Source organism: Rattus norvegicus, chromosome 6, assembly GCF_036323735.1.
Source record: "Rattus norvegicus strain BN/NHsdMcwi chromosome 6, GRCr8, whole genome shotgun sequence".
Lineage (NCBI taxonomy): Eukaryota > Metazoa > Chordata > Mammalia > Rodentia > Muridae > Rattus > Rattus norvegicus.
This window is the reverse complement of record NC_086024.1, coordinates 145,280,982-145,308,279: the sequence shown is the minus strand read 5'-3', so window position 1 is coordinate 145,308,279 and position 27,298 is coordinate 145,280,982. Positions and strand designations below refer to the sequence as shown.

The 27,298-nt window shown below is 43.2% G+C and overlaps 1 protein-coding gene across 8 annotated transcripts in view; it reads left to right on the top strand.

The window, feature by feature from the left end:
• The first annotated feature begins 9,756 nt into the window (after positions 1-9,756).
• Dnah11 (dynein, axonemal, heavy chain 11) overlaps positions 9,757-27,298 on the top strand; it is a 316,394-nt gene continuing 298,852 nt past the window's right edge. For 6 of the 8 annotated variants that reach the window (XM_039078094.2, XM_063262810.1, XM_039078093.2 and 3 more), the window contains exons 1-6: positions 9,757-10,198; positions 12,100-12,243; positions 16,456-16,652; positions 18,047-18,236; positions 19,453-19,552; positions 21,813-22,024. In XM_039078094.2, the coding sequence (XP_038934022.1) occupies positions 9,908-10,198; positions 12,100-12,243; positions 16,456-16,652; positions 18,047-18,236; positions 19,453-19,552; positions 21,813-22,024 (1,134 nt within the window). In that variant the 5' untranslated portion in view covers positions 9,757-9,907. Of the gene's footprint in view, positions 10,199-12,099; positions 12,244-16,455; positions 16,653-18,046; positions 18,237-19,452; positions 19,553-21,812; positions 22,025-27,298 lie in introns of those variants that run through there. The other 2 variants (XM_039078095.1, XM_039078097.2) reach the window with 2 other exon arrangements.

Genomic DNA, 27,298 nt, shown 5'->3' with positions numbered 1-27,298 from the left:
CATTAGGTTAGATTTACACCAGGGGTCTACGGCCATACCACCCTGAACGCGCCCGATCTCGTCAGATTTACACCAGGGACATGCTATCTATCTAATTGCTACTTTAAAGTCACCCGAAATCATTCTGATTTCCCACTGACAACACACAGTGAATGCATTGGTTCCATTCACTTTTGATTTTTATAGATTTTGATTCAAGTTTAAACTTTTGTATACTTACATGCATTCAAGTCATGTATAGGAAGTATGTCTTCTTCCTGTCCCATGTGTAAACACTTTTATATTGTAGTTTGGGGGTTATTCTATTGTGTTTATTAAAACAATATATAGGCAAGTGCAATATTACAATCTTCTGCTTTCACGGATGGAAGCTACTATACCTCTCATTTCTGGCTGTCAAAAAGCACTCCAGGAAGCAACACCATCCTTGTTCTTTTGTACAGCCTTATGTGACTCCATTGTTACACACCTTACACACCTTATCTCACACTTCAACCAACCTCCATTGTTGCACATTTGGCTGCTCAAGTTTGACAGCATGTGATGTAGAGACTGACCTTGTGTACAGTTTTCTAGAAGAAAATTCACTGTGTCAAAGTTAACACATGGGTAACTTTTCTAGAAATTCCTGAGTACTCTGGGGTTATATCACCTTGAGTATGAAGAGGTGATGGGTATCAGTGCCCATATCCTTAGCATCGTGAAAAGTTTCCTCCTCCACAGTGAAACAACACACACACAGATTGGTTACACAGGCCATGGAGCTAGGGAGGTGTGGTACTCTTGCCCTAACGTGTAAATTATAAAGCTAAGAGTTTCTCTTGGTCCTTATGTGAGATGCTACTTTCTTTTAGCGGATGGTGTTGAACACAGGCACACAACTGGCCAAGGTGTAGAGAACAAGACACTACAGAATGCTCAGCCCTAAGTGGAACATATAAGCTGTACCCTCTCATCCCAAGGGGCGGGGATCACTGCAGAAGAGGAAGTGGAAGGAGTATAAGAGCCCGAGGTGCTGCATGGCCAGAGGGAACAGTATCTCCTGGGCACAGCAGGGCAACTGCACATAAAAGCTCCGAGAGCTCTCAGCAGCATGTACACAGCCTACGCAAGCCCAAGTCAGATCAAATCCAGCACAAGATGGGGAGTTGGGGATAAGTGCCATCCTTACCCATGGAACGACTGTCAATTGTCACTTTTCTGTTGGAGTGCTGCCCTAGCTAAGTCAACCATGCGTAAGTGTAAGACCACACGTCCAAGAAAATGGGGGCACGAATCTGCCCTGTGAGGTAAAGAACGGGGAAGTAGATATTGGAACTGTTAGGGGAGGGGATGAATATGAAAAGAACCTATTGGGTGAAACTCAAAGAGTAAGAAACTTTTAAAAAATAAAATCATAATATTTGTACTACAGTTTGCATTTATCCTTTTCTTTCGTAAGGAAGCTACAGCATCTTTCCATATGCTTGATGTGTGTCTTGCATGATTGAATGTGGCTCAGCATTCCATAGCTGTATTCTTGCTGGCAGATTGGAAAGAGATGTGGAAAGGAGAGCCAATGCTAAGGAGTCAGGCACAAATGTTGCACCTCTCAATGACTTTCACTTCCCACTAGTTCCAAGAGAAACTTGGAAATGAATTGTGTAGTCTGGGCAACCGTGAGTTCCATTAAAACTTGGAGTGGGAGTCAAGAAACAGAGAGTGGGACTCCTGGGTGAGACAGCAGATTACCTTGTCAAAGAAAACAGTCAAGATAGTACGCAGTGTGCTCATTTCCTCCAAGAGACAAGGTCTGCAGATGAACTCATCAATCAGGGAGATCTCTGCAGGGGAAGCAGGTGGGAGCGATAAGAATTGGGGGTCTAGCTGCAGGTCATCTCAAATCAGCTCCAAACTGGTTGAATCAAGATGGCTGGGTAAGAACAGTGTAACCTGGGCTGGAGGAATGATGGTTCTTACATATTCTGGACCTGAGGGATAAAGAGTCAAGGTGCAGTGCAGGGGTTCAAGTACACCAGCAGGAAAGGACTTGAAACCACACAAAACATGGATCCTGTGTAGACCAAGGACTCCTACTCTCGTCCTCTGCCACCCCTAGCAGCAATGAGATCTTAGAACTTCGCCTCTGAACTCAGTGAAGTTCATTAATTCACTCCATAAGTACCCTTTTAATTCCTTGATCTCTGCTAATCTCTCTGGCATATATATACCTATGTGCCACAGCAGTTTGCAACACTTGTTCCTGCCTTGCTCCAGTAGGTTCTAGGATGGCCATTTATGCTTTTCTATCTGTTCTACTCAGGCCTTCTCTACTATATTGTTCACTCATATCTCATATATTTCCATCCATTGTTGAGTCTTTTTCTTTCCTTCATTCTTTTCCCTTCTCCTTTTACTCCTTAATCACATCTGTCTACAGCTTCAACTATTTTTTAAAATCTGTGGATTCTATCATTTTCCTGGCTTTCTCTACCCAGCTATCTTTCTGTTTTGATTTTCTCAAAGTTGATCTGTGTCCCTGTCCTCCCCCATCCAACATGTAACCTTAGTCACTAAAATCCAAGTACACACCACATTGTCCTTTATTGTTTATCTTTATTGGTAATTGAAGTCAAAGGGGTCACTGGCATCATTTGGCTAATATAATTACTGTGCTTGTTCTTACAGTTAATATTCCAGTCAGAGAATGATATAGATTCCACGATAGGCATTTTGATGTTTTGAACCAAGGAGGCAAGAGAACCACACCCTCCTAGCTTTATAACCTTTGTAACCCAATCTGTACGTGTGGTTTCACTGTGGAGGAGGAAACTTCACATGGCTGAGAAAATGGACACTTTCACCCATCACTACTGCATACTCAAGATGATACAACCCCAGAGCACTCAGGAATTTCTAGAAAAATTGCCCATGTGTTATTTAGATTCAGCATTTCATGAACTAAGCATCTCAATTCCACCATATCCAAGACCAACTTGAGTATTGTAACTCCTTCAACTGAAAGGATACATCTGACTACAGAAAAGACCAAGCAACAACAACAAAAATCCCTAATGAAGAAACATGAAAAACTGAGGCAACATAGCTCCTGCAGAACTTGACTGATCCTACAGCAATGGCATCCAGTTAGTGTAAGTTAGATGAAATCCCAGATGGAGAACTCTAAAGAAATCGAAGAAGCAAATAAGCTCCCAGTTAGGAACACACAGAGCTGAAAGACATGATTATGGCAACACAATCTATGAAAGGGAATTCAACAAAGAGAAGGAAATACTGAAGAAAAACAAACTGAAATACTAGAAGTGAAAAACACAGTAGGCCAAATAAAAAACATCATGGAAACTCTGAGCAACAGGATGGTTAAGGAGAGGACAGAACAGCTGAACTTGACAAGGTGGAGGAGCTGGAACAATCCAGCTAGGATACAGATAAAATAATAAGAGGGTATAAGCAGGAATTCTAAGATACACACGACACTGAAAATACCAAGTAAAGATAACAGGCATGAAGATAGAAGGGAGTCTCACTCTACAGGCATAGAAATCATTTTCTAAAGAATCATAATAGTGTATTTCTTAAGAGATAGTAAAGATGCCAAACCAAATAGAGGAAGCTTTTAGAACACCAAACAGACAAGACTAGAAAAGAACCTCCTTCACCCTAGTAGAACCAAACCACTGAATATAAAAGCAAAACAAAAGAACAAAGAAGGTATATTGAAAGTGGCAAGGGAGAAAGTCCAAGCCACATATAAAGGCAAGTTCATGAGAATGACAGTAGACTTGTTAGGTGAAAAAGCCAGAAAGGCCTTAGAAGAATGTGCTTCACGTTCAGGAAGATAACAATGGCAAACCCAGGCTAGAACCCAGACTACTATCTAGCAAAGCTACATGTCATACTTGAAGGAGAAGCAAAAATTTTCTGTGAAAAAATAGGTCAAAGGAATTATAGCCAACCTACAGAAAATATTTGTACTTGAAGGGATTATCTGTATTCATGAGAAAGGCAAATCCACCCATAAGGCCAGAGAAAAGAACAGACCATGTTGGAATAATTTGTAAGCAAGAGAGGAAGAGGGAAGAACCAACCACAAACTCAGCAAAATGGCAAGAATCAGTTCATACCTTTCAATAATTGCTCTGACTATCAAGGGTCTTAGTTTCTCAAAGCAAAGCACACAGACTAGTAGGGTAAACAGAACATCCATTTGTAGCCTCCAAAGAATGTACCCTACTACCAAACAAAAAGAGTTGTTTTAGCAAATAAACTCAGGAAACAAGCAGTTTTGCTCTTCTAATTTTTGACAAAACAGACTTCAAACATAGTAAGAGAAGTTGCTCTTCATATTGATCATGGGAACTGCACCAAGAAGACATTACAATTCTAAACATAAAGGCCCCCTGATCACAGATGCACCCAATGTTAAAAAATAGTACTACTGGATGCAAAGTTACATATTAAACCCAGCATAACAGTAGCATGTGAATTTAATACACCATTCACCAACTGACAGGACATCCCAACCAAATAAAACAAAACAACAACAAAATGATCAAAATCATGAAAGGGAGAAATACTTGCATTTTAAATGGCATCACAGACCAAGTGAGCTTAACAGAGATCTACAAAATATCCCATCTAGATGCTACAGAAACACAATTTTCTCAGCACCACGTGGAACTTTCTCTAAAGTAGATAATATGCTAGGACATAAAGCAAGTTTAAGAAATATAAAAAAATTGAAGTAATTCTTTATATTATATCTACTCACAGCAATAGGACGTCTACAAGTCAATGAGGGAAAGCCTAGGTCACCCACGCATTCGTGGAGATTACTCAACACATATTGACCAATGAGTAGATCCCAACCTTGAATTTTAGGCTTGTGTGTTTAATTTGGAGTGTCAGTAGGGCCCGTGTTGGTGGTGGGGAGTGGGGATAAGGGGTCTTAAGGGAAGGAGAAAGTAGTAGAACAGAAGTGATATAAAAGTAGAGGTGGGTAAGATAGGACTGCTGTGGTAAATAATAAAAATATGGTATGGGGCACCATGTAGCAGGCCACACTACCTCCTAAAACTCTCTGTCCCCAGCAGGCTAGCCCCATGCAGTGGCCACCTGCCTCAAGGCTCTCTTGCTATAGACTCTGTTAATATTCCCAGCAACCTGGTAAAATCAAAAATCTAGAAGCTTGTAGTTTATCAATCAGATTTATATCAGTAAATTTCCACACCACAAAAGATCCACACAATAAACTCAGAGCCAATTGATATTGATATAAATTGCCCACCTAGATAAAACAAATTGTCCTGTAATTATCCATTCCTTATAAGATATTCATAGATACCTGTGGCTATTTAAAGCCACACGGGGTGGGTTATTCTTCTTCTCCATTTTCTCTTCCTTCTCCTCCTCTCTCTCCACCCCACCTTTCGAAAACTCTGCCCCTGCCTTTCTTTTCCATTTCCCAATCACAGGCCTTGCCTTATCTTGTACCTGCCCTCACCTGCATATAGACATCAATCCACACAGGACATGGATTGCTCACTGAAACTTGCCAACAAGATGCTATTGGAGAAGACATAAGTACTTTGGTTGCAGGACGTAAATAGCTGGAACTGAGCCAAACACTTCCTCCCAGTGCCCCATTTTTTATGGCTCTGAAAGGTGTTATGAAGGCTGCTAGGGAGAAAAGTGATTGACGGTCTTACCTATCTATGAACTCTATGAACTCCATTACAAACCCACCAGGCTGGATATGCCCACTGGTACAGCAGCAGCATGGCTGTTATGAGGATAACCCACTGCTTTCCGATTGGCTCCCAGGCCTGCTCCACCAGAGGGAATTCATGCCTAATACTGTAAACATCTATGCCAACTCCCAACCTCCAACCCCAGGCTCAGAAAACACTGAAAGATGGGGCTAAAAGAACATTAAAAGAAATAGGAATGGAAGCAATGCTATAAAACACTGTCTTCTGGACACGAAATGACTGTCGTACTCACACGTTCACAGCAGTAGTGATTATCTGCAGAGTGTAGGCTCACCAACAGCCATCATTAATAAGGGTGGGACTTGCAGAGCTCCACACCTCCCTGAGGACTGTTAGGCAGTTAATAGTTGCTGGAGGGAGCTGGGGGGGGACTCATGTTTTTTAGTGGATTATCTCTGCTAAATTGTCCTTACTGGATTAAATAGCCTTTCACTCATGCCCAAGCAAACAATCCTAATTAAGGCCAATGGGGGGTGGGGTACAGTTTGGGGTTGGAGGGAGAGGTGAAAGTTGGAGAGACCTTACCGGGAAGACCAGAGGTTTGGTGGGAGTGGGAAAGGGGATAAGAGATTGGTTCCCTGTAGCAGCAGGCTACTTGAGAATGTTCTCCCCTAAAGCACAGGAGACAAGCTCCAACATACGAAGTCATCTGGAACCTGTGTTACCTCTGCTCACATCCCATTACTGAAGCAACTCCAGGAATATTAAAGTGAACCCTTCTCAAGGGAAGGTGAAGGGAGGAAGTGTTTGCTGAAATGTTGATGATTTCCTATGTCAGGTGAGGAAACCGAGGCACCCAGAGGGGAAAATGGCTTGCTGGGATCACACACTTAGCACCTTGTGGGTGACCTTCCGGGCTTCATGGGGTTTCCCAGGGAAGGCAGAGATGGGGGTGTTGGAGGTTGTGGTGGCAGAGGTTGTGATTTGGGGGGTGCAATTGCTTACTTTTGGTAATATTTACCTTTTAAAAAACTCTTTACTATCCTAAGGTTTCAGGTAATTAACTCCTGCTGTGTGGCATCAGGGAATTAAGTAAAGGATTCATTGTTAGAGTTCCTTTCTCTTTTGCCCAGGAGTCTCTTGCAGGCCAGGTGAAAAGCCTGGAGTTTATTCTCTGTGAAGTAGAGAGAAAAGAGAAGGAAAACAAGGAACACATTCAAACACACACATAGACGCTCGCACGTACACACATTCTAGATGTAGCAGAAATGGCCACACCACCTTTCTTTATTGCTATTAACAATTTTTATAGCCTTTTAAACAAAAAGTTCTCTATGTAAGGAAGAATTACCTCAGAGATAAAATGTTACACAGAAGGGGAATTACAGAGAAGAACCCGTAACAAGTTCAAAGCAGTGTTTCATTCTATAAGCACATAAGTCCAAAGCAAGAGTTTTCACACGGCCTTGCCTTATCATAGTGAGTGCACACCTGTGGCTTCATCCTTGGTCCTGAATGTTTTTCCTTGAACACATATTTGTCCCAAGCCTATATCTCTTCTTAGTGTGATTATGAAAGCTTATTGCTTGGCTTATTATGCAGCCTTTACTTACTATTCTCTGAGGAGGGGTGAATTCTATTCTTGAGTCTACCTTTATTACATCTTTTTGGCAAAACGACGAAAACCATCTGAAAACTTTCTTTCTAAAATTGTTTAAATCAAATCAGTAATTCTGTGAAATCATAAATTCATCTAAGCAGCATTAATTCATGAAAGTTTATCTTTATGTCGATCTGCAGAAAATCTGCTCAACAGGGTGGGCTAATGCCAGGAATCATTACACTATGTAATAGTGATAGGAAAAGGCATTTCAGCTGCAAGAAGCAATCCTGAGATGAAATTTCTCAAGGCCCTGCAACTCAGAGCTTACCCATCACAGCCATGCAAAAATGGTGGGCCATCTCCAGAAAAGTCACCTGCACGCCTTTAGCCTATCCTAGGTGGCTCCTGACAGCACCTGATAGAAAGGGAAGGCAAACCCAGGTAGAACAACCTCAGTCCAGACAGTGTGGAGCTAGCTTAGACAACAATGTGAGGAGAGACGCTTAGAGTGCCGACATGCTGCAGTGCTCAGCAGCAGGGCAGTGTTTGGCACCCAGTAGGTGTTTAATAAGGATTTTCTTGAGAAACCAAGTGAACTCAGCATGGTACCTACTTGGTATTTTTAAATAACACTTGATCCAAGGAGGGAAAGCATGTCTTTCTAAGTGATGATTTTATTACTCTAAGGTACAAACTCTCTAGGGAAAATGCATTTCTTAATATCTACTATAAGGAAAGACTCAAACTCTGGGTTTATAAAAGTTATATTTTTTATTTGTAGATACTTGCTAATTACAGATGTAAATTCTGAAAAAAGGAACTATTCTGCTAGAGAAAACTCAATGACAAGTAAAAATTGCACTGGTCTTTGTGAATATGCACCGAGCCTGGCAGGCTCCCTTTACAGCAACTTCACTGTTCTCATGGCTGCTAGTGAGTTAAATTCTTTGCTACATTTTCATTGGCTATTTTGTTACATTTGAGTCCTTGAAAAGCTTACTTTAATACTAGCCTTATTGTTCTAATTGTTCCCTCCCCAAATTGAAAGTAGTTTATTGACTTATAATTTAATTTAAAATAAATGTATTGATTACACAATCGTGTGTGTGTGTGTGTGTGTGTGTGTGTGTGTGTGTGTGTGTGTGTGTGTGAGAGATGTGTGTGACAGGCACCTGTTACGGGTCAGAGACAACTCTGGGGAGTTGGTCTGGCCTTCCACCTTGCTGAGGCAAGCCTTCTCTAGTTTCAGCTGCTGTGTACTCCAGGATAGCTAGCCCGTGAGCTTCCAGGTGATTCTCCTGCCTCAGCTTCCCATCCCATCTTAGAAGTGCTAGGTTATAGGAACACACCACCAAACTGAGCTTTTATGTGAATTCTAGGGCTACGGTTGTGGTAGCCAGGCTTACGGGGCTCAAGCTCTGAGGCAGTAGGCCATCTCCTCAATTTATTTATTTACAGACAGTTTCTCTGGTACCAGAATTAGGAGCATACAAACCTAGAATATAAGGTCAAGGGAATATAAACTCAGGGTTAATCTCCTACACCTAGGTTCTGGACACTCCCAAGAGACACCATAAATCACAAGGCAGATTTGATGTTGGCTGTGACATCTTTATGAAGGCTCTCCAGAAACATTTAAACCTAAGAATCTGATAATATAACCAGAAAAACATCTAGATGGATGTGAGAGGCAATATTCCCAAAGGAAAACAAGAATGTTCAAGCCTTACTATAAATACGGATGAATTATCAAAGGTAACTCCTGTTGGGAAAGAAAGGGGATGGGTGAAACCTATTTAGTTCGAAGACTCTCTCCCACTTCAAAATTCTGAATACTTTAATAATAAGAATATCAGCGAATGACGGATAAAGTAAGATTTCTGAGCGCTGGGGATGGAAGTTAGGGCTTCGACTATGCTCTGCCACCATCCTGCCTGAGATAAGTTCTTACCCTCAACTCTAGCATTTGCGTTTGATGCATTTGGCCTTTTATAAAAAGCTCATTGCAGTCTCTTTGGGGGTAAGAATCAGGATTTGTGATGCCTAGATCTTGGACTTTGACAATTAGGAAAGTAAGAGAGTTTTTTGTTTGTTTTGTTTTACTGGGACACTGTCCTCCCAGGAACTTAAAGACAGCAATGAGGAGGTCTACCGAATTACTTTGGGGCATACTTCACCCACAGTTAAACACTGAGCAATTATCCCTGGCTTTGTAGGGACCAGATGAACTAACCAGGGCAGCAAATTAGCAGGAATATCTGCTCAAGACAGTACTGCTAAATCCAGAGCCTCTAGCTAGTCCTGGAACATTTCTGGGAACTCCAAGATGCCCAGGGGGTGAAAACAGAGAAATCCAATGGTTCCCTGGCCTGATTTCTTCTGCCTGGAGGCTCCAAGAGGCTCAAGACTCACTCCTCCCTCCCTCCTTCCGGGGCTGGGGCAGGGCGGCCATCTCCCTGGCAACGGGACGCGATGCAGTCCGGGCCACCGCGCCTCCAGTGCTCCTGGCTCTGCAGTCAGAACTGCTGGCACTGCCTCGGGAGATCGCCTCTGTGGCACAGGACTCCGAGAATCCTCTCTAGCTAGGTACGAGATGGCAGCCCAGGAAGAAGGGACCGTGCTGCGGCTCAGCCCCTCGGAGCAGGAGGACGAGGAAGACGAGGAGGCGGAGGCTGCACGGAGAGCGCAACGTTTTGCCGTAGACCCCCGGGTGCGCTTCCTGGGAGGCCGTCTGCAGCAAGCGCTGGGGTTCCCGGAGGAGACGTGGGGCGAATATCTGGAGAGCGAGGACCACCGGCAGGTCCTAGGAGACTTTCTGGAGAGCAGTGGTCCTGCTAGCCTGGTGTTTAGTGTCGCCCCGGGGTTGCTCTCGGCGTCCCCCGAGGTAAGGCGCAACTTGAGAGGATGCAGGCTGTGGGATTTAAACGTAACTTGAAGTCCACCTCCTGGTCTCTGTGTCCCCTTGTGCACCAGCTCTACAGAAAACACTGTATGTTAGTTTTCTGCAAGGGATGCCTGTCGAAAGAGATATTTGTATAAAATAATGCAAGAAAACTAAGGCAGCCTGGGCTAATGGTGCCAGGAGAGCTTTGCGGGGCCAAATAACTTCTGTTTCAGACCCCGACGGAACTCCAGAGTCATATTCTTTTAAACAACTCAAGCTAAACCCTTATAGCGTGAGTTGTTTCAGCATCTATACTACATTTTGTCCAGGAAAGAAATAATCGAGTTCTAACAAAAAAAGGGAGCGGGAGCAGGCTGGACTGTGGTGGCGCTTACTTTATTAACTCCTAGCACTTGGGAGGAAGAGGCAGTGGCAGAGGAGGCAGGAGGATCTCTGTGAGTTTCTGACCAGCCTGGTCTACCCAGTGAGTTTCAGGACATCCAGGGCTACACCATGAGACCCTGTCAAAACCACAAACTAAACAAACAACAAAAATCAACAATAACAAACAAATAAGACTGGCTGGTGTCGTTTAAAGCACAAAATAAACATGCTTGTTTTGTAAATTAGATTATTAGTAATTTCTAGAAGTATTATCTTGGCAGTTATATTGTAAATTCCTTTTAGACGATCTATTCATTTTATTTTTATGTGTATGCATGCTTGCCTGCGTGTATGTCTGGGCACCTTGTGAGTACCCGGTGCCCATGGAGGTCAGAAGAGGGGTGTTGGGATTCCTTGGAACTGGAGTTACAGATTATTGTGAATTACCACCATGTGGGTGTTTGGGAAAGGAACTGTCTCTCTACCCCCAAACATAAGTTCCAAGAAAAGTCACCTCCATACTTGTTTGTAGCAGAGGTGTGCTTTGGAAAGTTACTTATCAATAGAACTCTAAAAACTTGTGTCCAATTGCTTTACTTTCTGATGTGTTTTCCTTTAAAACTGATGTCACTTCCGTGTGTGTGTGTGTGTGTGTGTGTGTGTGTGTGTGTGTGTGTGTGTGTGTGTATCCTGTAATTTGCACAGGCCTCAGGTTTAATGGGCATTGTGTTTCTTCCTTTGCTTTCTTGTCATTCTTTCCTTTCTGAATTTCCTTGCCTAATAGGTTATCTTTCAGCAGTGTTGGACTTGGGATTCATGTTGTAAAGGGGTAACATCATCCCAGATGTGGTCATTTAGGACAGGTATGAGGCAAGCCCTCAGAATATTAGCGAGTAACAGGATGTTTGCATTTCAGCTGCGTGAGTTTTGAATAGCTTTGTTTTAGTATTCTCCTAATTATAATTTTTAAAAAAAAGTTTATGTCAGACAAGTCAAGAAACCTAAAGTTCTCAGAGCATAGAAGCTGAATAGTGTAGTATTTACCAAACCAAACCAAACAAAACGAAACAGAACCCCTCAACAGTTATAGGAATGTTAAACTATCTTGGCTAAACACTTCTGTTCTTTGCCTTGATGGCAGAAATGAAAATTAACCCCTTGTGACTCCGTTTGGCTTATTTTCAAACAAGAGAAAAATTATCAAAAGGGGGGAACTCTCACTAGGATTGAAATGTTCTTATGTTTGGTTTTGTTTATGAAAATCTTACAGTATATGCTGTTTAGGTGTAATGGGCATGTCTTTGAAGGTGATATTGTAAAAAAGATAAGAGAATCCTACCTTTTCCAGGACACAGAAGAGCAACAGAGCAACCTTGTTTGTAAATATGGGCCAGAAGCCAGGGTTTTACTTCCTCTGTTGGCAATCTGTCTGCAAGTGGGATACATACAGCAAATCCTGCCTGTTAACAAAGAGGCTCTGTAGTAAACTTGAACTAATTATCTTGCTTTTGTTCCAGATTCCAAGAGATGTGAAACACAAGCTGGTTTATTTTGCAAAGAAGATGACTGGGAGCACGGGAGAAAGTGATTTCTCCCAAACCGTTTTGTTTGGAGAAATACCCAGGTCATTGTTCACACATGTAACTGCATTCCTAGATGAGGTACTGATCTGTCTCCAGTATCTGAGTGTTTTTCTTGACCTCCAGACACCTGGCATTCGTTGAGACGCTCTGTCTCCTTAAGTAGAAGGACGTGGGGAGACAGCAGTTTCTTTGGCCAGGTGTGCGAAGTGATCGGGTTCAGCTTGTATTCTGAACTCACTCACTATCCACTAGTACTGACTAGCCTGCTCCCCGTCAGATCATCTCTCCCCTCTCTCTCCCACTCCTCCCTTACCCCTTTCACAATGCTGGAGGCGTTTGCCTGCCAACTTGAACTGTTTAAGGCACTACAGACAGAATAGAAATGAGCTTACACTATCATCCATTTTTTTTTTCAAATTCTGTTACAAGGTAGTAACTAAATGGAGTTTCACCTGTGTCAGAGAATGGAAGGCAGTAATGAAGTCACCAATTGCTCACACGTTCTCTCTCCCCTGTGCTGACTCTGGTGGGTGTATTAAAGGATTGATCATCGGGGTTGGGGATTTAGCTCAGTGGTAGAGCGCTTGCCTAGCAAACGCAAGGCCCTGGGTTCCGTCCCCAGCTCCAAAAAAAAAAAAAAAAAAAAAAAAAAGGATTGATCATCAGCATACAGAGGGGTGTTGCTTTTACAACCTGGGGCCTCATAGGTGGAAATTAGGTCACTGAAGGCTGTCCCTTGAGGGGCTTAGGTACCATGGCCCCTGTTCTCTCTGCTTCTTCACTGCTGTGAGATGAATGGTTTACTTTGCCATCTGTTCTTGCTGTGATGTGAGGCCAGAGCATGGCAGGGACAGTGTCCTATGGACAGAACTTGGAAATGAAAGTCAAGGGAAACCTATCCTCCTCTATCTTCCGGATTTTGTAACAGTAATCAAAAACGAACTAACCTACTCCTTGAAATGGCCAGTGACATTTTAACATGTGTAGGCACTACCTCCTCAATGCCTGGTCTGTACAGACAGACTCAATTGGTGTGGGCCGGGGTAAAGTCCAAGATGCATAGTTTCTCACCTGATGCTGTCTGTTCAGATATTTTGGATGAAAACACCAAAATGGCTGTAGAGTGAGAATGGTATTTTTTAGACTCTGCTGGATATTAGACCCACCTGGTTGGGGGCATGGTGAGCTTTGGAATGAGCCAATCCTGAGGGCAGTCCTCTTACTGGTTAATTCAGAACTCCTGGGATGGGAACAAAGCTAGAGTAGTTCAAGGCCCAGGAGCTCCCTGTGTGAGGCGAGCGCTGGGAACTACGGAGTTAGGTATTTGTCTACGAGGTCTGTTCCTCGTCTGATTGCCTCGTCTGATTGTTCAGAGAGACCCTGGTAATAAGTGTGGTCCTGCCCAGCCTGTGTTTGTGGTAGGAAAATGTGTCACTGGGTGTGCGAGCCACAGCCAACCACTAACACCCCTCTTCGACCTCCTGTGTCTCTTGCTGTCTTCCTGGACAGATGTCCTTTCTTGCTGTGTTCAGGTTACCTAAGTTTCTGCCCGTGGCTCCAATGCTGAGCTTAGGTGCACCCCCCCTTGGTTTTAGCTGGTTGTAGAGAGGGGTTTTTTATGCTTGGTGTTTGGAGCAGTTTTTGGCATCAAACAGGCAGGTAAAGGATTTTTATTGCACTGAGTCTTCTGTAAGACTCGGCAGAGTTTGAAACAACATATGATTTGAGTTTCCCTGCCTTTACATGAGAGTTGGTAGGGCTATGTGGGACTTGGTGGGTTTTTATCCTATGAGCTGTGGTTTGCAAATGGCAATAGAAAACTTTGAAACTCTCCCGATATTTCTCTGATTTGGTCCCATACCAGAATTCCATACCATATAGTTTGAATGAAAATGTGTATATCCTAGAAGGTATTTGGGGTTAATTTTTGTTAAAATATATTAATTATAGTTAACTGGGCTATACTGGGATTTTTTTTTTATAGAGCATAGAATATGCTCCGTTCATACTCACTCATTGTTAGCCCCTCTCTTTCCTCCATCACACTTCTTAAATAATCTCCCTTCTCCTTTCATGCCTTTTTGGTTTTGTTTAGTTTTTAATCTAAACACAGTTTGAGTTTAATGTTGGGAAGAGTCTGAGATGGGCATCAGGCAGAGAGAGAAAAGCAAGAACATCACAATTGTGGTATAATTGGCATTCCCTTACAGACAAGGCTTTGAATGAGCAAGAGGATGTATGTCTGGAGGACAAATGTCCCAAGTGTTGTCATGACTAAGGGCAATTGTGCAGTTCACATAGCTGGCTGCTGCACAGGTCCCCTCAGCTCTCTACAGCCAGCTTCCCTATTCTGTGCTCCAGAGAGCCACATGGCTTCCTAGAATTTCCACCAGCTGTGTAGTTAACATTTCAATCTAAAGTTGAACTTCTGACCTTCTTGAACCTTCCCCTTCTGGCCTTACTTAACAGTTAGCCTCATAGAAGCAGATAAGTATTCCGGAGTGTGTGCCGGCTAGTTCTGCAACAGCTTGATACAAGCCAGAGTTATCTGAAAGGAGGGAACCTCAATAAGAAAAATACCTCCATAAGATCCACCTGGCTTTTGGACATTTTCTTGATTAATAATTGAGAAGGGGCTGAGCCTAGTGTGGGTGGTGCCATCCATCCCTGCGCTGGTTGTCCTGGATTCACTAAGAAAGCAGGCTGAGCAAGCCATGAGGAGCAATCCAGCAAGGGACAGCCTTCAAGGCTTCTGCATCAGCTCCTGTCTCCAGGATCCTGCCCTGTTTGAGTTCCTGTCCTGAGTTCCTTCAATGATGAACAGTGAGTGACAAGGGAATGTGAGTCAGATAAACAAACCCTTTCTTCTCCAAGTTGCTTTGGTCATGATGTTTCGTCATAGCAATTGTAAGCCTAACTTAGACAGTACTTGGTGACTCAGGTGGAGCTGCTGTAGACTGAGTACAAAATGTGGTAGACTAAGTTTCCTGTACAAAACAGAATTTAACTCTGACAGCCCTGAGGGTTAGAAATTGGGGATCACATTGCTGGCAGGTTTGAATTTGCCTGTAGGGATCTTGTTTTTTTCTCCTTGTTCTGGGTGGGTCCATTCTAGCTATGTACCCATAGGATGAAAGGGGCAAATGAGCTCCATTTTAAACAACAATTCTATTTGCTAAGTGAGCTGGCCATGGGACAACAGCAGTGCCTCCTGATGCCATGGATTTAAAGGGTAGGATTCCCACATAATGCAGGGAGAAGGCATCAATATACAGATCCTGGGAACTGTTGTACTTTGATCCTTTAAAGACACAAGCCAAGTGACCTTCCTGGCAAGGGTTTTCTAACACCTTATTGCTTTAAATGTAGAAGTGCACTCCATGTTTATAGTCACCAAAGTGGGCTTCTAGCTGTGGCAGTTATGCAGAAGGGCACAGCTTCCAGGGCCTACCCCACCCACTAAGGTCATGGACTACAGACCGTAAATAAACATACTGAAACTTGACACCTAGGGGGACATGCAGGAAATGGTGATAATAATAGCATTTGGAGGGATTCCTGTCTCACTTCCACTTCTCTACCACATCCAACTGTACATGAGTTGGGGAGATCCAAACTCAGGCCTTCATGCTTGCACAGCAAGAGCTTTATTCCACGGAGCCATACCCCTAGCCTGACAGTAAATATTTAAGTGTTTTCACACAGCTGTTTTAGCTGTTGTTCCTCAGGTTGTAGAAAACAAATTCTACAAAGGTCCCTGTGGTTAAGTGAATCCCTTTCTACTACACAAACTTTGATTCACTGGGAAGCCTCAGAGTCAGGGAGCACTTGCTCTCTACTAGCTGCCGTGCCACGTGACTCACAAATATTGTTTCTGATTCAGAAACATTGTTTCTGTCAGTACACCTGCTAACATGCTCAACTCGAAAGCATGAGTTTATATTGAGTAAAGAGACTTTACTCGATATAAATCCACTTGTTCCTTGCAGTATCTGAGTTATTGAATTACACTGCAAATTGAAATATACAGCACATGCTTGGTGAATGGGTAAATGAAAAAGCAAGCAGCAACTCCTTTCCATTTTACAAAAGCCTATTATTGTTCAGAGACTCTGTAAATTCACAGCTGATTTAATCCATTCCTTGTAGTTTTGGAGTCATTAAGATTATTTCTGAAATGGGGTGGTTTTATGGACAAGAAAAATTTGCATGACTGTAAATAAACATACAAGTTTAAAGGTCCTTACTATCTGCTAATTAACTGCCTTAAAAATGTTGTTCTTTGTCCAGATATTAGTCCCAATTCTGTCTAATAAGAACAATCATGAGTCCTGGTCATGTTTTATTTCACAAGATGTGGAACATCACACAGAAATCATGAAAAACAAGATGCATATTTTTAGGGGCAAAATGTCAAGAAGAACTCATCTGCCAATTCCTACGATTGCAGAAAATATTGATCTGGATCAGCATTACTCAGTGACTCGGTAAGCAACAGTATCCTCTAGATAGTATGCTAGTGGATGGCTAACATTCCCACAGAGTATCAGGCCTCTCAAACTATTATTAGCAAAACAGTTACTTTAAAACATGCAATTTTAAAGTGTACTTTATTTCCTTTAAAGTATATATATTTTTGCAACAGGGTCTTAGCAGCCCAAATGGGCCTCAAACTTACTATGTAGCCAAGGATGACTTTTGACTCACTATTTTCCTGCATCCACATCTACATGTTTGGATTATAGGCATGGACTGCCACAGCTGGGTTTTATGGTGTTGGTTATCAAATCCAGGGCTTTGTGCATTCTGGGCCAGCACTCTACCTCCTGTGTACATCCTCAGCCTACAAGTATACTTTCTAAAGAAAACTAGCTATCACCACATAATGTCAGCAATGTTCTGTTAGGAGAAAAATAGTCTTTAAGATTATGGTAATTCTGTGTTAATTTTATTAATAGTTTTCTATTTTAAATTACGTATATTTGTATAGTTGTGTTTAGGTATAGTACCTGAAGTTACATGGGGTTATGGATCATATGACATGGGGGCTGGGAACCGAACTCAGATCTTCTGGAAGAGCAGCAAACATTCTTAACTACTGAACAATCTCTTCCAGGTTTCATTTATCAGTTTTTTAATATAGTAATTTTATTCTATTTTTATTATACCCACTTCTAATCTTCCCACTAACTTTCCTTTCTCTTCCCTGCTCCCTCCCAACCTTGGGTCCTAGATTCTTTTTAAAGTAACCCACTCAATCCAGTTTATGCTACCAATATATACTCACGGGTATGGGGCCATCCACGGGAACCTGGTTAACCTCCCAGGAGCCACACCTTGAAAATCTGACTCAGTCTTCCTAGAAGCCATCTACTGTCATACTACTTCAGTTAGGGGAAAGAGCTCGTGAGCTCCTCTCCACTCCATCTACATTGTTGACTGATTTGACCTCGTGCAGGGCTTATACAGGCAACCACAGTGGCTGTGAGCTCACAAGTATACTGCACCTACCAAATCCACAAGACACAGCTTTGTTCTGCCCCTCCCCAGCCTCTGGCTCTTATGGTCTTCCTGTCTTCTCTCCTGTAGCGGTCCCTGAACCCTAGGAGAGGGATGATAAGGAAGCCTCATTTGCCACTGAGCACTCCATTGACAAACTATTCTCTGTACTATATCATTTTTCTTAAAGCTAAGAATGTACTAAATGCAGAATGCAGTGATGCCTAAATCAAGCCAGGAGCATGAAAAATAATGGATTTTGAAGGATTTTTATTGAGAAAACTAGTTTATAGATGCATAAAAGACTGTTAGTACCCATATCCTGTCTTCATTTGGGTAAAGTCACCGTGGGATTCTTTTATTAATCATATAATATTTATAGGCCACAATCAGATGAGAGGAGAATACTCCATGCCATTGAATCTGTAGTCATTAAATGGTCACATCAGATCCAAGAAATCATAGAAAAAGATTCAGCACAGCCTCTATTGAGTGGCCTCCACCCAACCCCTGAGACAGAGCTGGACTTCTGGACCATGAGGCATGATAACCTGAAATGCATATACCATCAAGTGAGTAGAAGGCACTGGGATTGTTTTAAACCAAGTGAGTGGCGTTGTTTTGTATGACTAAGGCATCTACACTTTTCTTACTCTGCAATGCTGTCTACAGGAAATGCATTTTTAAGTTAAGGACGACAGAGATGGATTGCCTTTATAGGATATTTTGGTAGCATCTGAGATCATTAGAAATACTATTTAACAGTTGAAAGGGCGGTTCCGTGTGGGAAGGCTGGAGATGGCAAGGTTTAATTACTGCCTCAGTTTGCATTTCTATTGTAATGAAACCATCACCAAAAACAACTTGGGGGAACAAAGGGGTTTATTTTATCTTAAGAGTTTGTACTCCATCATTCAGGGATGTCATGGCAGAAACACAAGGCACAGAGCTGGAGGCAGGAGCTAAAGGCAGAGGCTGTGGAGGGATGCTGCTTACTGGATTGCTTTCCCATGGCTTGCACTAGTCTCCCTTTTCATAGTACCTGGTACTACCAGCACTGCCTACAGTGAGCTAGACCTGCACATCAATCACTAATTAAGAAAAGGCATTGCAGACTTGCCAATAGGCAACTTTTATGTGTAGGCATTTTTCTCCCTTGAGAGTCCCCCCTCCTTAAATGACTTTAAATCATGTCAAATTGACTTACAGTTAGACAGCACAAGGTCAGTTTGATTTGGGGAGGAAAAGGATGTTGCTTGGCTATGGAAGGTTCTACCTTTGGTTTCTTTGGGTGCTTCCTGCCCACTGACTTAGTACAATATTCTAAAATCTGTGGTATTTATTCACATGTCTCTTGACTGGAGATTTTCTGAAACAGATCACTACTAATTTATATGTATAATATGCAAATCCACCCTTTGGAAAAACAAAATGAAAAATAAAATGCAGACTTTTGAAAACATGCATTTATACCGTTTTTCCTCTTAGAACCAATATGCCCTTGAGTCTCAAACACTGCTCATAGCACCCACAAGGTGGCTCAGCACTTGGTGCCCAGCATGCGATCCTTAGTTTGACCCCAGTTGCCCACATTGTAAAAGGAGAGCAGTGATGCAGCTAGTTGACCTCTGACCTCCACACATGCCTGCATGTGCGTATCCAAAATAAAAAAAAAAATGTAACAAAAAACACTGCACACCGTGTGAGTGGAACACAATTTTTCGTTAGAGAGTAGATTTATTTAGCAATCTAGCTTGTATGTTTATTGAAGTATTTCCCCCACTTTAGCTTCAGGCTCCTATTGTCCTCAAGATGGTTAAGATACTGAGAACAAGGCAAAGCAGCTACCTTCCTGCTCTGAAGGGCATCTTCACCACGGTAGAAAATGGTAAGACCCCCAGACCTTTGTCCCTGGGCATCAGTGTGGCTCTTGCTCTTACTCCCGCCCACTTGCCTACTCAGCCTTGCGGTATGCCTGCCACTCAGGGTGTACACACGGAGCAAGTGCACTTGGGTCTTCTAAACAGTAACTTTGTCTCCTCCATCTCCCTGCTTCCCAGTGATCATGATCACAAACCCTTTTCAGTTCATGTGATGTCTACCCAGCCAATAAACCCAGGTTAGCTGGAAGGTGTACAAGGGAGGGGAAGGCCTTCCATTCTTAGCAGGGACCCAGGAATGCCTTTTGTAGATGTTTCCAGACAGCAACTGGGCTGTGAGTAGTCTTGGGATATACAACTCAGAATCCACCATGGGCTCATTTTTCTGATTCCTTGGTTGACAAGTGCTCAGTCACCGTGATGTTTCGGTGAAGATTAGACCTATGCAACAGAGAAACTGTGAGCGGTATCCAGCAAAAATTCTCTCCTCATGCTCATCCTCTGTGTTCGCCCTTAGTCCCTTTGAAAGACGATGGAGCACCCTGCTTTTGTCCGTGTGTAAGCAAATGCATTTGGTATCTATGGTACTGAAGGATACATCTTACAGTTCAAGCTAAACAAACACTTTTTTTTTTTTCATTTTGCTTGTTTCCAGCACTAGAACGCTTTTATTCTCCCGAGTGCCATTTAGAAGTAATTAAAATTTACTTTGAAATGTCTATTTTTACATTTGCCTCCAAGAATTGTATCTGAAGAGATGGGGAGGGGTGGTTAAAAGCGGCTTGTTTGTTAGATGTGAATTCTAGTTCTATCTCAGCTCATGAACCATTTGTGAGTTGCTAGGATTCTGCTTTTCCAGTGGTCAACTGCCCTCTCCACACCTCCCTTGTGGACTTGCTGTGAGACATAGGGCAATGTTTCTTCTCATGACTTAGGCTACATGAGTCTTTGTTCTGACAGGTCATTCAGGTATCAGCCCATTGGCAGCACCCTTCACTGCTGCCCACTGTACCCATCTGAACTGTGATAAACAGAAGTGCCTCTCAGACGTCACCAAATATCTCCTGGAGGCAAACTCTCTCCTCTGAGAGCCACTGGATGGAGGTTTTGTATATACCTACATGAAGGGTTGAGCATGTTGCATTTTGGTCCTCAGTAAATAAAAGCAAATGACATCTTTCTTCTGTTAATATAAGACAAACGCTTCATGGGAACAGAGCTGTAGGAATGAGTACCAGGGGTCTGCACACAACCTGGAGATTCAGAGAAAAACACCTTTCAGTGGCTCATGGAAGCCTCATGTCAAAGATGTACTCTAGACTGAAATCAGCAGAGATGCTTAGTGCATGTGAAGGATGCTTAACTGTAGTGCAATTATTTAATTTCTAAATCGACACCAATAAGCATACAGCAAGCTCAATACACTCATACCCATCTTGGAAGAGGGAACAGCTGAGAACCCTCTTTCCCCTCGAGGCTTTATTACTGGGTGGGAGGCCGAGCTGGTTACTTGTCAAGTCCAGCCATGGGTGTGAGGAAGAAAGGTCAGTAGGATTTTCTTACTTGTCTTTGGCACGAGTCCTTGGGATATCATCAAAAAGCAAAGCTTAGCTTTGTTCTTCACCTTAACATGCAACCCACAGCCCGCTTTGGGTTGGAGACAGTTTCAGTATCAAAGTGAGAATCTCTTCAACTCTTAACCCACTTAACATGGTCGTTGTTCAAATAAAAGTTCTCATAAAATTAGTCTTCGTACAGTGTGGGTTCAGTGACATACAGATCAGCCACGGAGTTGTGTTGTCACGCGTCCTGCCTGCTTCCAAATTGCTTTCATTGGAATGCCTAGTAACTTTAACCAGATCTTAGAGACTAACATAGTAGCAGTTTCCCTATTGTCTCACCGGTTACTCATGAGAACCTGGGATGAGGCGGCTGTGTTGTGCCTTTGTGCGGGTCCTGAGCATTCAGGAGGAGCTTGGCATCCCAGCTGCAAGGTGATGACTTCGCAGATGCTCTACTCCCACAAGGTTTCCGTGGGGTTAAACAGCTCTCTTTAGACTTGGAGGTTTCCTTCCCCCTGGGTCTTTAGCTACAATTACTTATGGTCTGTGAGTAACTAGTCCAGTGCTCTCCAGGGAGGCTGAGTTACAAATGGGCAGTCTGTAGCCCTCCAGACGGCTCGTGCACACGTAGCTTGTAGGATAAATCACAGAATGGGAAAGTATAGCTGTCTTGTAAAAAGATCCTAACGGCTCTTTCCTTTTGCAGCTCTTCTTGAAGCCCGGGATGTGGAACTTCACCTAAGACCTCTGAGGAAGCACATTCAAGGTCTCCAGGAGGCAGATTTCCCACAGACCGGAATACTGATTGCACCGTTGATTCACACCATCTGTCTCATCTGGAGCCATTCCAAGTTCTATAACAGCCCTGCTCGGGTTATAGTTTTACTGCAAGAGTTTTGTAACCTCTTCATTGACCAGGTATGAGGCACTGACAATTAAGTGTAATAAGAATCATTGGCATGAAGTAGTGGGCTTCATTAACCCAACAAGAATGAAAAGACCTAACGGTGAACAACCTAATGTCAGCGAGAACACCATTTTCCTTTCGCTTTCAGACAGGACTTGCATGAGCAATGGCAGGTGACCTTACATTGCATTAGCACTCAGCAGTGCTCAAAACAAAGTGGAAGAACAAACTGGTTCTGGGTTTTGTTTATTTAAGCAAATGGAATCAAAAGGCCAAGAGGTTAAACAAATTCAATGTAGCTTCCAGGAACAGACGCTTAGCCATGCTTTGTATTTTGTACTTCCCTTGGTTTCTATAGGAGCGTGGGCTGCTGGGAGACCTTTGGAGAGGAAAGTAAGAAAATTACTCAAAAATCAAGTGTCCTTGAAAAACAGTAATGGGAGTATATGGAAATAATTCTGATTCACTGTTTTGAAACTTTCTTATGTTTCTGTACCCCTTGCTTAGCTTGGGAACTGTCTTTCGAAAACAGGATTGAAGTACCTTCCTCCCCCTCCCCAACCCTGCACCTTCTCCTCCTCCTCTGTGGACTTTCATCCTTGTATCCACAAAGGATATTGTTGCCTGTACACTGGACAGCTCTCTACCTGGCCCTTCCTGCCCTTGGGGGTTGGAGGGGTGAGTTGGAGCAGAGTTGACACAGACTCAGGTAGCAGGTGAGAAACACTGTAGCAAGCTCCTCATCTGAGCACTGCTGCAAGCGCCTTTAAAAATCCTCTACCCATGCCCCCATTGGTCCCAAGAGAGCATCTATTCTAAACACCAGTTCCTGATTGGCTGGCATTGTTTTCATTAGCAATCCTTTTTTCGCAGGCAGTCTTCAATTAGGTCCTCCTGCAGGAATGCTGGTGTCACAGACAGTCCTCAATTAGGTTTCCTGTAGGAGATGCTTTTGCAGCTGCACAACCCCCCAGAGTTTACACAGAGGTGGCCCTGCCATTCCTGCTACAGGATATGATGAGAGAACACCACCCAAGGAGAGCTGAGAGATGCTTGGACACCATGTGGTTCAGTGTGGTCTTTCTTAGTTGTCTGGGGATGCCACATCTAAACAATTCAGAGTAACAGATTGTGCTCTGCAGTCAGGGGGAGGTCAGGGTCAAGTTCTGGAGAAGAAGCTCTTTGTTCTGTTTTCAGCCTGTTTTTCCTCCTTGTAATCCACACAGTCCTGTTGGGTTAGAAGCCTGGCATCTGGAAAAGAACAAGGCAGAAAAAACAGCAATAGCCCATGCTGGCCTTGAACTCAATGTGTAGTCGAGGATGGTCTTAAACTCCTGATCTCCCTGCTTCACTCTTCTGAGAGTTGATGTTATACCCACTCTTTCAACATCATTTAACCTTAGTTAAATATATGCAAAAAAGCCTCAAGTCCATGTAGAATCTTCAAGGTGCCAGACTCTACAGATGTGTGAACTTTAGAGCTTCTAGACCAGAGTTTCTCAACCTTCCTAATACAGTCACCTTTTAATACAACTCCTCATGTTGTAGTGACCCCCAACAACCATAAGATTATTTCATTGCTACTTCATAACTAGTTATTACTGTTATGAATTGTGATGTGTAAATATCTCATATACAGGATATATGCTATGCAGCCCACAGGTTGAGAACCTCTGTTCTAGCACGTGTGCTTGGCTTGTTAAATTTTCCCTCCTATGTGCTTCTGGTGCGGCAGTGTGTGGGAAGGCTTTGCATACATACCATCTAGGATCTGACCTACCCACTTACAGGAAGTTAAACACTTGTCGAGCCTCAATGCCCCCAGTTAGTGGTATCATGAGGGGCAGAAGAGAGAATGTGGTGCCTGGTGTTTAACAGAAGCTCAACACCAGGCACATCTTTGATCTCTCAACAGTTTACTGACTGCTAGGCTGGCTGTGGTTATTGATTGGGGGGGGGGGGTAAACAGCAGCGAGCCAGTTCCTTGGTTCCATCTCTCCTGGTTTCTGTCCTTCGAGGGTCAACTCTGCCTCGCCCTGTGGGTATGCAGGTACTTGCTGCCAGCATCTTGCATCTCCAAGTGAGACCGAAACTGTTTGTTTTCTCATTTAGCTAGTACTTCTCCCTGACCTCTTTTAAAGGACGTTTTCAGTTTGAAAATGGACGGAAACCATTTCACCACAAAGCCCTGTTGTCTGTGGCTCATGAGATAGCCCTAGTTACCTTTAAGCCTGCCAAGCTATTATCTTAGTTCCCAGTCTGTGTTAAAAGCCAGAGCTGCCAAGCTCCCAAGGAAATACTGTGACTTCTCTTGTTCCTAGTTCTGGCTTCTGCCCAAAGGTTCTCTTGACCTGATTTTCATGATTCTCAAAGTAGCAGACCACTAAGTTTGAAGTAAGCCTGCCCTAACATGTTAGGAATCAAGATCCCCAATGAGCCAACTCTGGGACTGGATACTCCAAAGATGTAATTACTCCCTCCTTTCCTCATTGTTTATCATTTGATGTGTTTAACGAAACCATACACACACTATTTTGTCAATCTCTCTTTTAAGCGTGTATGTGTTGTCCATGTTTGCATGTCCATGTCCATGGGCACACGTATGTGAGTGTACATGCACTTGTGTGATACCTGGAGTCTTCCTGAGACATTCACTATCTTATCCTTTGAGACAGGATGCCTCACAGAACTTGGTGGTCACTGATTGCTAGGCTGGATAGTCAGGAACTCTGGGGACCCATCTCCCTGCCCACCCTGTGCTATGGCTACACACTTGCAACCTCTGTGGGTGCCAGGGATCAAACTTAGGTCTTCACGCTCCTGTGACCAGCATTTTCCTGAGTAAGCACCACCCCGGGCCCAGAAACTTTCTAACCAACTAACTAACTAATTTCCTAACTCTAAATTTCTTAACTAATTAACTAACTAACTTACTGACTTACTGACTTACTTCCCAACTGACTCAATTTCTAACTTTCTAGCTGACTTTCTTTTCTTACTTTAAAAAAAGTTATTTTTGCATTGGTGTTTTGCTTGTGTGTATGTCTGTATGTGTGCCTGATCCCCCAAAACTGGAGTTACAGATGGCTGTGATCTGCCCTGTGAGTGCTGGGTTTGAACCTTGGTCCTCTGGAAGACCAGCCAGTACTCTGAGTCATGTCTTCATCAGTCCCTCCTTCCTTCCTTCCTTAAATAATATATTGTATATTATACACATATACACATGGGGGAGAGAGGGAGAGAGGGAGAGCGGGAGAGCGGGAGAGCGGGAGAGCGGGAGAGCGGGAGAGCGGGAGAGAGGGAGAGAGGGAGAGACTGAGACCTGCTATATACAAGTTGGTATAGAACACTCAGGGTATCCCAGGATAGACTTGAGCTTATGATCTTCCTGTTTCTGCTTCTTGAGTGCTAGGATCATAGGGTATACAATATACCACGCCGTGAATTTTATAAAAGCAAAATAACAAACAACAGGCAAACGCACAGGGACTGTGTACCCCTGGCAAGCCTGGAACTCCTAGGGATCCATCCACCTCTGTCTTCTGAGTGGTGGAATTAAAGGCAGCACTATTATGCCCAGACACAATACTTTTTTAAAAAATTCCATTCCATTTATTTATCTGTACATGTCTGTATGTGTCTCTCTGTGTGTGGGTGGCTTTGCCACCATGTTCATACCGGAGGCAGAGAAAATAAGTTGCAGGAGCAGATTCTTTTCTCCCACAATGAGGGTGTCGGGGATTGAACTCGGGTCATCAGGTTTAACAGCAGATGCCTTTTAACCTGCTAAGCCATCTTGCCTCCCCTGCATAATACCTTTTAATTTAAAAAAAAAATCAGCACTGATACTTAAGTTGTATAGATTTTACTTGCACCCACCAGCCTACACCGAAAAGTCAAAGATGTTTTCACACTGTCTTTGCCATCCCCAGTGGCACAGCTGGTTGCTGGAAGCTCAGGTACCCCGTAGGTGGGGGGAGCTTTCAATTGCTTGCCATTCCTGTCTGCTGCACTCATTGGTTGGTTCTACTTTAATAGCAAGTGTGTTTGGTTTTACTTGCCTTATAGTGACCATTAATGTCATTCTTTAAGACAGTGCCATGAGAAACATCACCAGCTTGCTGGCATGATAATGCACATACATGCGTGCGCGTGCGCGCACACGTGCACGCACACACACACACACACACACACACACACACACACTTTGGTAACGGGCTCTTCTCTCATTTCCATGTTAACCTGACACTACTATGTTGTCATTGTGAATTAGCACTAATTTGGTCTCACTACCCTTATCTAGTCCGTGGTGTGTTCTCTCGTAGATATTGCCATCCACAGATTCTTAGGAAGGCTAAGTTTGTCTTGGTCAAAGGGTATGTTGACAGTTAGCCAAAAGTATGAGTCTATAAAAGTTATAAGAGGAACAGGGAGAGAACAGCTGGGAGATAGAAGCAAGATGGCAAGTTGATAAATTGGCCAATCAGCAATTGATTGGCTTATGGATAATATATTTACCATCAGGTTTATATAATAATAATAATAATAATAATAATAATAATAATAATACCCAAACAGTATGGGTACTAACATTGCAGGGCCTACCATAGCTACCAAACTAATCCCAATATAAAAGTGATCTAGTATTTGGGTGTGATCTATGCATGTCATGCCACACCATGTGCTTTAAATGATCTCCAAATTGCTCGCAGTGCCCCATAATGCAGTGTAAATGAAATATAAATAGCTGTTCTAATGCCTTGCTCAGAAAATGGTGACAATAAAAAGCCTCTGGGTGCTCAAGTGGGCTCTTAAAAAAAGCATTTGATTCATGGTTTTGAACAAGGAACCCGTTGATGTGCAAGGCTGTTTTACCTTAAAGGGTTCTGAGGTTGGCTAGGTGCTCATGAGGGCCTCCCAAGCACCACTTCTCATTTTGCAAAGAAGGGAATCAATTCCATGAGACAGCTTAGCTGATGACACAAAAGTAATTAGCAGATTCTAGCTTGACCATGAGCATGCGTGCTGACTCCCGCCATGCTCTGTCCCTGACATTCTCTGCTGTTCTCTGTGGAGTGTTAGCAGCTTTCATGAGGCCATCAGTTAGCTGTCTAGCTGAGTGGGACGAAAGAGTGTGGCACGAAGCAACAAGAACTAGAACTTGGGGGGCTGGAGAGGTGGCTCAGCGGTTAAGAGCACTGGCTGCTCTTCCAGAGGTCCTGAGTTCAAGTCCCAGCAACCACATGGTGGCTCACAACCATCTGTAATAGGATCTGATGCCCTCT